This window comes from Mytilus trossulus, chromosome 6 (genome assembly GCF_036588685.1).
Source record: "Mytilus trossulus isolate FHL-02 chromosome 6, PNRI_Mtr1.1.1.hap1, whole genome shotgun sequence".
Classification (NCBI taxonomy): domain Eukaryota; kingdom Metazoa; phylum Mollusca; class Bivalvia; order Mytilida; family Mytilidae; genus Mytilus; species Mytilus trossulus.
Window position 1 is genome coordinate 32,835,544 of NC_086378.1, and position 12,447 is coordinate 32,847,990.

Here is a 12,447-nt window from a genome sequence, read left to right on the forward strand (position 1 = left end):
CGATACCAATGAAGACGACTACTGTAAAATACCTCAAAGATATTTATCTAATTAATCAATCTTTTAGACATATTCTTATTGTAAATCATTATGCAATATTTTAATTTTGTTTGTTAAAAAGGTCATTTTTTTTCTCCAAATTTAGAGTTTTGATTACAAACTTGAATCAGCTGACTGGCTAGTACAATTAAGTGACGTGCACACCTATCATATGATGAGAAACATCGTGATATATTATATCTTAAATATATCTGATGATAATAGATATTGGAATTATTATAAGTATTTTATTAATATCACGGAGCTTGATATACTTGCATGTTTCAGAAGACACTGCATACTACCCTATTGGTAAGTGATAACATCATTTTATGTTTATATTTTGAGAGAATTGTTAATTAGAATTTAAATTTTATTTATTATTTCTGATGAATTATTTTTTTTAAACTTTCAAAACTAGCGCTGGAAATTTGTCTTGCAAAGTATGTTTTATGTACTTCCGGCTATTTTTTTTTATATATACATAATTCTCCAGTGTATTGAGGGTGTCAAAACGTTAGTTCTTTGATGTCCTGATGATACACCTGTAATATGGTTGTTTGAACTGTTAATTTACTTATTTGGGTCATTACTCTATTGCTTCTTTTTTGGACTGAGTGTGGTTTCGGCTGGTGGGTAATGCGTGTATATCAGAAGACACTGACAAAATTGATATCTTAGATGAGTTTTGATCTTGCTAACGCATCCTTTTCCCTCAGTTTGGATTTTTTCGGGTTTTGATTTTTATAAATCTTGATTTGTATATTAAAAGGGAAATCTACGAAATTTTAACATATGCTTTCACTACCTTATCTCGGATAAAAGTTAAACTCAAACAGATATAAGAGATAAATATTAACAAAGCATTCCTTAGAATAAAATTTAACAAGGAAAATGATCTACATTAATGTCTGATTGTTAAGTTTTTTATTATCAGATTAGAAATATTTTTTTTAGTAGATATCAACTTTTGTTGTAATGGAGATGAACTTATAAAAATCAAATAGTCAATAAAATATTCAGCTCATATTGGTTGCCATTTCTTTTGTTTTCAATATCTTTAAAATTCATAAACAAAAAATTTAAAAACAGATATGCTATAATATATCAGTGGCATATTACTGACTACTGGGCTGCATGATTTAGTATAAATATAGTCATATCATATCTGTATTCTTTTTTCGAATTAATGTTGTTTGCGATAATAAGAAATTGACAAACGCTTTACCAAAATGAAGTTGTGATAAAAGATACATTATTCTTGAAGAAATGATTGAATAACATGTGTCCTATATTTCTGTGTGACTTTAGTCATTTGTCTGTCTGTGGTGTAAGATTTCAGTTTCGACGGCTATGTCCGAAAATATTTTTATTTTCACAATTTATGTCTGTTTTAGTAGCTAATCCAACTCTGTCAATTTAACAAAACTATGTAAAGAAATGATTGTTTCAACATTTGTTTTATGTGGCTTCCTACTTTTGAATGTATATTGGTGTTCGGTATTTTGTTCAATAATGCTAGATATTTGAGGCAATGTATTATTTGTTTAAACTATTTATATATTTCAAATAGAAATATAAATTCTTCACAACAATGCGCCACCTTTAATTGCAAAAAGTCTTCAATTCTTAAAATAATATGTAAATTGTATTTATAAATTAACTAGATGATATTTTCTTGTCACTTTAGAACAGCCACATGAGATGACATGATGACGCATTAAAACGTACAACAAAATGATAGAGTTTACCAATTATACTTTTTTTTGCAATTTATATATTCCAAAAGGATTCACCGAGTTTAGGAAAAAAGTAAACTTACGTTGCCTCAAATATCTAGCATTATTGAACAAAAATGGTGGGTTGAACCTGACCATTTTTATTCCCCTTTAAAAATGTCCTGTACCAAGTCAGGAAGATGGCCATTGTTATATTATTGTTTGTTTCTGTGTGTGTTGCATTTTAATGTTGTGTCGTTTGTATTCTCTTATTTTTGAGATATTAAGATAAGACGTGGCACGGTACTTGTTTATCCCAAATTCATGTACTGTGGATTCATTATTATTCGTTGGATACCAACTTTCGTGGTTTTCGTGGGTACAGGTGAACCACGAATTAAAATGTTCATCGAATAACATATTTTCAATAGGTTTTGTATACAGACATTGGCAAAACCACGAAATTAAGTATCCACGAATATGCATGACGTCAGCAATCAACGAAAATTGATACCCACGAAAATAAATGAATCTACAGTATTTGGTTTAGATGTTATATGTGTTATTCTCGTGGGATTTTGTCTGATGCTTGGTCCGTTTCTGTGTGTGTTGCGTTTCGGTGTTGTGTCGTTGTTCTCTTATATTTAATGCGTTTCCCTCGGTTTTAGTTTGTTACCCCGATTTTGTGTTTTGTCCATGGATTTATGAGTTTTGAACAGCGGTATACTACTGTTGCTTTTATTTAAGTCAGGTAAAAAGACAACAATATCGAACTCCAAGAAAAACTCAAGTCAGAAAGTCCCTTACCAAATGCCGAAATTAAAAGCTCGAACATACCTAACGAATGGAATACAACTTCCATTTAACCTAAGATAAAAAGATGAACTCGGTTTTTATAAAGTTATACTATTTTATACTGACTGTGTCAAATTTAAAATCAAGCTGTGTCCAATCAATAGAGTCTCGTGTAAAAAATTGATGACATTTACTAGATATACGATTTTCGATATATCTATATCTGCATGGAGCAAAACAGTATAATGAAATACCGAACTCCAATATAAATTCAAAAAAGAAAATTCCATAAAAATTGACAAAAATCAATTGCTACCAATCAACAGAACAAGTGAAAAACAACGGGCTTAATATATTCCAGACTTAGCACAAGCATTTTCAGAAAACAATATGTATGCACTAAATTGACAAGACGATGAGTAAAATAAACAATAATCAAAATCATTTTCAATTGTTATTACTTTGTTAACTTTGAAAACAATATACCAAAATATAAACATCATCAATTTGTAAGATTTAGTATTTGATGCATAAAAAATATATAATTAGATTAAATTATTCCAATTCTTTTAATGAGAATTTATTATTCGACATGAACCTACTATTGACTGGATCAAAAACAGTATATTTAACCATTATTTTATTTGGTTGTTCTAATAAAAGAAACTTTAGATCTCGTTAATAAAATAATTTGTTTTCATTGAACAAATTGAAAACTAAATTCACACAAACATATATAAAGTCAGCTTTTTAGAGAATGCCGGATTTTGATAGGTTGTTAGTCAGTGTATTTTTTCGCATATTCTAATATTTGTTTTCCTCATTTCAAACGAATTTGCATGTTTGTTACCACTGTCGGTGAACTTGCCTCAAATTTCCTCTCTGTCATTGTATTTGCCTCAAATTCCCTTCTCTGCCATGGTATTTGCTTTAAATTCCCCTCTCTGTCGTGGTATTTGCCATTTTTCAATATTATTTTTAACCCTCGCTAGCCTCTTATCACCAAAATTATATAAAAAAAAGACGGCAACGTAAATAAGTACATGTATAATTCCCGTTGTACTACGATTTCCATTCACCAGTATAAACAGTTGCAATCAAAATCTATTCGGTGTATTTAAATATACATATCAAATAATGGAGGGTATTTGCGAAAATATACCAGTCATTGGACCAGCAAAGCGCCTAGCAGCACGGGAAATTCCAAATACCCTTGACTGGTATTTTTCGCAATTACCATTTCATAATGTGATAAATCGGGTCGATCTTCCTGAAAAAGTTTGGTTTTCAAACTGAAACAACAAATTTGCACAAAGGTTTGAATTGAAATCATACCAAAACCGTATTTTTGAAAGGCGAGTTAATAACCACACAATATGAAATCTAAATTTCAACCATAAATGATTGCCAAAACTGCTTTGAACGGTCCAAAGTTTTGAAAATCATGCCATCTTTAACTTTAAAGCAAGAGGCATCCCTAACATATTCTATTTTATGTTAAAACAAATCAAATATACGTTTTGGAATCAATTATTTTAGTAATCCTATTTCTATCTTTCCAATTGTTTAGTAGTATCTTAACTAATATCAATAGCATGGATTTTATAAAGTGTATAAGCACAGTGTTGGGGAATGACAATCTAAGACAAAGTTGGTCGTCTGACAATTACATTTGTCTTACATCTTTAGTTATATACTGCTAGCGTTTTATTATATTTCAGAGTTTTACATTTATGGAAATGTAATATTATAGTTGAACCATACTAGTTTACATGTAAAGCACTCGTATTTATCTTAAAACTGATACTAAAACTGTGGGTTTTGAAGCTCTTTTTTCAAACAATATAGATATTTTTTTTACTTTTTATTTTAATTTTATTTTACATCATTGTTATCTAAATACATCAATTAAAATGAAAAACAAGTAACAAAATAATGTCTATAACTAAAAATTATCATTTTTTTTTAGTTTGGATTTCTTTCAATTTAAATGATAAACAAGAATATTTGACTTAACACCAATAATATAAAACAGATTAATTATATTATATATGAAATATAACATAATCATGTTTCATTCAAGCCTTCAACATTTATTGTGAGCGAATTAGAAAGATTCATTATATAAAAATTGAATAGTTGAATTCACACTCTGATATTTCGAATTTCTTGCATTATGTTTTTCTATAGCTATATAAACTTATGTTGAGTTAATCGTCAAAACAAAATGCGTATAACATAAGCAATATAATTATATTCATGTCAATTATATGGTATGCACTAGCCCCCGTGTGGGAGTTGAATAATCGATGTTATATTGTGCATTCAATAATGGTAATATATATATACATCGTAGGAGTACATGTTACCCGATGCGAAAACATTATAATGTAACTCGGCAACATTTTAGCATAAAACGTGCGGTACCTTTTCAAAAATTCAAATACTCGGTGAAAACGTTTCAATATAAACTATTTGTATCATCAAACAAAATAAAAGGTAAGTTGTTGCATTTATTTTATAAAAATAATAATCATTGATAGATTAAACAAAACAAAATGGCTTAAGTCCTTAAAACATTTCAACAAAATATACCTTTTTTAGTCACAGTTAATGTTGATTCGCAAAATATAAATATTTGTTAGTTTATATTTTTGATAATTATAAAAACAATATGTATACTAAATTGAAAGACCTATTCATAGAAAAAAAATTATTCGAACTCTGTAAGCCTCGCCGCTTATTTTCAATATCGCATATCTTTAACTCAAGTTTAAACAGCCAAAGTCAATTTTCACGTCGGCAATAATGTTCTAATAACATAAGTAACAGGACGGGTGCTACATGTGGAGCAGGATCTGCTCCGGAGCACCAGAGATCACCCCCGGTTTTTAGTGGGGTTTGTGTTGCTTAGTCTTTAGTTTTATAGGTTGTGTCTTGTGTACTATTATTTGTTTGTTTATCTTTTTATTTTTTAAGCCATGGTGTTGTCAGTTTATCTCCAATCTATGAGACTGACTGTTCCTCTGGTATCTTTTGTTACTCTTTTATAAAAGTTTTGTTTCAATTAATCAGTGTATTCGATTTAGTATTTATATCATTTTATAATTATCAATGCTCTAAACAAACATATATTGAGATTTTGCGAATCAACATTATCTGTGACTGAAAAAGTATGTTTGTAACATAGATATGATGAAGAACATGCAATATGCTAAATGTACAAGCCTTTATTGCTGATCCTTAATCTTCACAGTTGGTGATACGACTTTACATCAAGCTGTGGTTTAAACATCTTGTGTCAAGTGTAAAAACGGCGCCATATTAATCATTACCTTATGATACCCATCAATAATCTATATTATCTAAAACAAAAATAAATGTAGGACCAATTAACTTAAAGGAGAGAGGGATAGGTTATGGTTTATTCCAAAAAAATAGTATGATCCCCAATTTGTAAAAAAATGAAAGAAGACAAGCAGATGACAAATAAAAATAATGTTAAATTTGAATGATCATGAAAAACTCAAAAGAAGCTGACTCAGTAAAAATGTTGCACACTTATCAATATATGTTATATGAATGAGGTTATATGAAATGCAACCTCCTTGATTATATTATGTAAGTATTATATTGACTATATTTCTTCCATCGTTGCATCAAATAACATGCGAATTTATCCCGGCAAATAATAAAGAAACTCTTAAATAACGATAGAATTTAAAGAAAGCTATATCGATATACTTTAATGCATTACTGGATCTTTAAATTCATGCTTAATTAGGTTTGGATAAATTATGAACAAATTCTTCATAACAATCATCTATCATACAAAATGAGGAGACTTGTTTTTTTGTGTCCTTTGTCCAGATCATATCCTAAAGTACAATGCACACTGTAGTTTATTAGATGGACATACTGTGTAAATACTTAGAAATATTCGGATCTCAATAACCAAAAGGAAAAAGACAGTATAGAGTCTGTTTAAAAAATATAAAAAATATCTATCTTCATGGTTACAAAGCCCCTGAGATGTTGACTATTTCAAAATTATGTTTTGGGGTTTCATGTAGAGAAAAAAATATTGGATGAATCTTCAATGTAATAAGAGGATTGTTTTTTATCAAACACATTATGAAAAGATGATTTTAAAAATGTAATTAAGATCTTAAAACAAATTCATCTTTAAAGTAATAAAAGACGTAAGAACTAATGTTAGCCATCATTTTTAAGTGGTTAACGTCCAAACGACAACCACAATCACTTTTCTGGATTTCAAAAGTATACACTCCTATTTATAAGAAAGAAAGGGTGTCAAATCCGAATCCAAAAGTTTGACTCAGGGTGAGACTATACGCAATAGTATGTAAACCAATGCAATAAGGATATATTCAAACACATGTAAAAAGACACATCATAATAAAATTTAATCTTTACCTCAAACCTCTTTATTACCAGGATATCTCTAAGATATAATCTATCAAATGTATTTTATAAACACGAATGATGATCGTTTAAATTATGCTACAAATTTATTTTATTCATCGTTATTGAAACATTAAAAAAGATGTTTGCGTTTTATTTTTCTTCAATAACCTACCATCATGTCTATAGATATTTTTTGTTAAGAAATGTCTTTCATACCCACGCTTGCAAGGGTCACCTTACAGCGTACGTGCAATAAAACATACTGATACCCATGAATGAAATAAAATCCTGAATATATTCATATCGAGTCTGTTTGAAAGAAGAAAAGTCTGCGGCAAACGAAAATATTACGACACGCGTTATTTGATGCGATTCATATTTAACACCTCGAAAAGTACAAGATATATTTATAGAATAAATGATTATAATTACAATAAAAAGATAGAAACATATTTTTATTTATAACACGAGTTCATATTTCTTCGATATTATTATGGTTTGTCCAAAAACAGATTCATTAAAGCTGTTATCCTAATGCTTGCAAGTTAATGGTGTTTTGTTTGTATAAATGTTTGTGCAAGCATTGTAATTTAGATTGATATCAGCTAGCAATAGATAGCCGGAGCTTCGCCTTGCCTTGTATACATTATAAATAAAGGCAACAGTAGTATACCGCTGTTCAAAAGTCATAATTCGATTAAGAGAAAATAAATCCGGGTTACAAACTAAAATCAAGGGCAACACATCAACTATTTATATACTGTATGGGAAGCTAAGCAATGTATACAAGTTGAAGCTCCACATATCTAGTGATTAAAGATGTCGATCTTAGTTACGATGATTGAGCAAACATTTTTGCAAATATAGCAAGATAGCCAACCAAACCTTTACTTTGTTAGCATTTAACGACTTATTTCATAGCGTTAATTTTTACTCTTCTGCATATGTAAACAAACTCATCATAGATACCAGGACTAACTTTTGTAAATACGCCAGACGCGGGTTTCGTCTACAAACGACTCATCAGTGACGCTCGAATCCCAAAAAGTTAAAAAGGCCAAATAAAGTACGAAATTGAAGAGCAATGAGGACCAAAATTCCTATACTAATAAATGGTTTGTAATTTCTTAATTTGACAGCCGTGATGGTCTTGGTTATCTTTTAGCTACTTTAAAAAGGTAGACGCAAAAAAAAAAAAAAAAATTAATACCGAATGCCAAGGTAAATTCAAAAAGAGGGAAGTCAACAAAACTGGAGAAAAAAACCCCACACATTAGACTGTATCAACCATGTTAACGAATGAAAAACAACTTTATATTTCTGATTTGGACCGGCAGTTGGTTAAACCTGTTTTAAAACTAGCAAAACCTTCCAATTGTATGACATTATCTATAGTTCTGTTATATTGACAAAAGTGGGTGCGAAACACAAACAGATAAAATAAGTTATTGTCACAAGAATTTGCTTTCACCAGCCAAAACTGTGTGAAAATATATCACATACATCCATGGTCTTATCAGTTTATTTTCGATCTCTGAGTTTGACTTGACCATCTGGTATCTTTCGCCCCTCTTTTTCCAACACAACTGACATCAAAATTATAAAGTAAATTAATAAATCTGACAGAGACGCCAACAAAAAGTTACTGTATTTTTTTATAAAAAAAATGTTCCCTTTCAAAATGTTTATCAATCAGTTTAATTAGAATTCAAGATGTATATTGTGTTACGCTTCACAAAGATCGACAGACTTTATTTCTTTAACCTTATCGTGTTCTGTTTTTGAAAAAGGGGTAAGAGTTTTTTCAAACATGACTTTTGTAGATTGTCAATCGTATCATACGTTTATAGAAATGTCTAAAACAAAACAAAAATGAAAAATAAAATTTTTATGAAGAACGTTTAAAAAAGCAGGTATTGAAATCAAAGTTTGAATATTGTGATGTATCTCAAAATTTCTGTCATACATTTTATGATTATTCCCGTTTATCAAGGACTAGCTTCCCATCATTTATAACCTTTCCATACTTAATACAATCATATTCCGAACATTTGCTTGTCAACAACTTGATATGAAATAAGATTACATCGTGTGTGTTATATAATGAAGTATTTAGTATTTGTTAATACTTTAACAATACGTAATTTAGACCCAGATTACTCTTATTAAAAATAGGATGTAATACGATTGTCAGTGAAAAGTATATCAAGTGCTCGACTTAATCTTGCACTAAGACTAATGGAAACGGATCTAGATTGGTTCATTCATTTTCTCATCGTTCTCATATTGTTCTTTATTATTCTCTATTTTTTTTTAATATTTTAACACCCCAATATAATTTCCTCTTTTTTTCTCTTTTCTTTCACTATTTCTTCCTTTTTCTGTAGATTTGTTTTTTTTATATATATTATGGAAAACCCATTCTGCATCCCATTTAATGTTAAATCAAATTCATCTATGAAAAAAGAGTATTTAGAAGATTATATCATAACTAAATAGGCTATTATGTGAGCCAAGGCTCCGTGTTGAAGGCCGTACTTTAACCTATAATGATTTAATTTTAAATTGTTATTTGGATGGAGAGTTGTCTCATTGGCACTCACACCACATCTTCCTATATCTATATATTATGTCTATGATTAGATGAAGCTTAGATATAGAAATTTTACTCTTTTTCAATAACACTATAATCGAGGAGAGACTATTGTCAGGACTATTTTAAACTAATGCAATATGGAGATATTTTCTAAAAATAGTGAAATTTTATTCTCTATCAATAACAGATACTGTAACAAATAATATTGAGACAGGAAATAAGGAATCATGTGTTAAAGAGATAACAACACGATCAAAAAGCACTCTTTTTTATTTGAAGATGCATTTTTTTTTATCATGTCTATAAGTGATACTGCATTTATTTGTACTATATTCCTGTCATGTAATGTTGTCATTTTAGCTGTATATCTAACATTTATATAAAGCGTGAGGTTTGCCTAGCCACAAAACCAGGTTCAACCACCATTTTTTCTTAAAATTTCCTACATTAAGTCACCAATAATGTAGTTGTTATCTAATGGTTCGTTTCTATGTATGTTGCAATGTTGTTTAATTTTTGTTGCACTTCAGTGTTTCTGTTGTTTCGTTGTTTTGCTGTTGTAGTTGATGTGTTTCCCTCGGTTTAGTTTGTAACCCAGATTTGTTTACTCTCAATCGATTTATGACTTTTGTACAGCGGAATACTACTGTTACTTTTATTTGTAGTGTTCTAGTCTTATGATTGTCTTATGCTGGTCTTTTCGGGGTTTTCTTTTTTTGTCTAAACATTGTAAAATATTATTTCATTTTTGATTCACTCTTTGGTATCTGGCTCTAAGATTTTTTCAACGGAACGACTGAATAATAGTATCATAATTTGAGTTTTATGTGCATTTGTTACACAAATGTAACACATACATGTTACTTTGAAAAGGGACTGTTTGAAGAAATTTTAGGATTTCACATGTATTCAGAGGTGAAGGTTAAGGTAATCCAGAACAAAGTGTTGTTTTCATTTTCTATCACTTCGTAATTACCACTGTTGGTAGACTGTTGCCCAAATGGTAACATCATTAGAACTGTTGGTAGACTGTTGCCCAAATGGTAACATCATTAGAACTGTTGGTAGACTGTTGCCCAAATGGTAACATCATTACCACTGTTGGTAGACTGTTGCCCAAATGGTAACATCATAAGAACTGTTGGTAGACTGTTTCCCAAATGGAAACATCATTACCACTGTTGGTAGACTGTTGTCCAAATGGTATCATCATCTAGGTCAAAGTAAAATCACAATAATGCTGAACTAAAATTCAAACTGAAAGTACATAATCAAATGGCAAAATCAATAGCTCAAACACATAAAAGGAATGGATAACAACTGTCACTGGTTAGTCAGTGTTTTGCTATTGACATTGTTTTTATCGTACATATTCTTAAATAATGGATTTTGAAAGTACAAGGAAACTTTTAGTATCTGTGTAATTCACAAAAACGTTTAAAGACCAATTTCATTGGTTGGGCAAAGGTACCTTTGGTGGATTCGAGGGTCAAGTATTTATACAATCTTCGCTGTCAAAACTTAAATAAGAGCGTTCCTGATATAGCTTAATCTTCATATGCATTTAGACAAACTATATTTATAAATTGTTGTGGCTAATTCTATGGTCATAATCGGATATCCTCAAACATTTTTGAATGATATAGCAAATGTTTGAATAGGTCATTCAGGGTAACCAAAACCTTTTGTTTCTGACGTTTGGATAAGTAGGAAAAGTATGCACCTTATTAAAAGATAAACCAAACAGATTAATAACGATATGTTACGAAATTTGACGATAAACAGGCACCCAAACCATAGGAAAGTGTCTTTATATATACAGGTCAAATTGTAAATAAGAGCGGTCCTGGGGAAGGTTAATCTTCATATGCATTTAGACAAACTATATTTATAAATTGTTGTGGCTAATTCTATGGTCATAATCGGATATCCTCAAACATATTTGAATGATATAGCAAATGTTTGAATAGGTCATTTAGGGTAACCAAAACCTTTTGTTTCTGACGTTTGGATAAGAAGGAAAAATATGCACCTTATTAAAAGATAAACCAAACAGATTAATAACGATACGTTACGAACTTTGGCGACAGACAGACACCCAAACCATAGGAAAGTATTTATATCTTTATATCTCCAGGTCAAATCGTTGATAAATTAAACTAATACGTTAAAGATGCTGATACTAATGCTGAGTTCACACGTAATTCGAAGTAGATTTGCATTAACTAATTCGAATTAGTTTAATTTCTAACGTCAGTTCTAATTCGAATTGCAATACGCGTCAAATTCGCTTTACTGTCCAAATGACATTAACTTTTAATTCGTATTAACAAAAGCGTATTTCTAATTCGAATTGGATTATTCGAATTAGCTAATTTGAATCGAATTTAAAAAAAAAAGAAGAGTTTGTGAACGAGATTTGCGAATTCGATTCGCATTTGATTCGAATTAAATGTATTTGTGAACGAGGCATAACACCAAAGTTCCAAGACACAAAAACATATGTTTATCATGAAACTACTAACAAATGTTGCCCCCCCCCCCCACCCCGGAAAAAAACCCCCACCATAATAAAATTATAAACCGATACTACAGACCGTGGTCATATCACTATATTACAAAGATGACAATTAATGTTTTTAAAAAGAACAAAGTGTGACTTCTTTATTCTATTGTCAAATTGTTAAATCGTGTCCTTTATAGTAACTTTGAGGATTGCAATAAAATTAGTTTAAACTACTGAGGACATCCGGATTGTTATGGGATTAAATAATTAATGGTATTCGAATATCTATCCAATGGGATTCTCTGATATTGATAATAAATTTTGGAGTTATGTAAATGAAAATACAGATTTCAATAAACATTCCA

The 12,447-nt window shown here is 29.9% G+C and overlaps 1 protein-coding gene across 2 annotated transcripts in view; it reads left to right on the plus strand.

Annotated features, from left to right (window-relative positions):
• The first annotated feature begins 235 nt into the window (after window positions 1-235).
• LOC134721144 (probable cytochrome P450 CYP44) overlaps window positions 236-12,447 on the plus strand; it is a 49,952-nt gene continuing 37,740 nt past the window's right edge. The window contains exon 1 of one of the 2 annotated variants that reach the window (XM_063583942.1): window positions 236-351. In XM_063583942.1, coding sequence (XP_063440012.1) covers window positions 255-351 — 97 coding nt within the window. In that variant the 5' untranslated portion in view covers window positions 236-254. Of the gene's footprint in view, window positions 352-5,004; window positions 5,052-12,447 lie in introns of those variants that run through there. The other variant, XM_063583946.1, reaches the window with a different exon arrangement.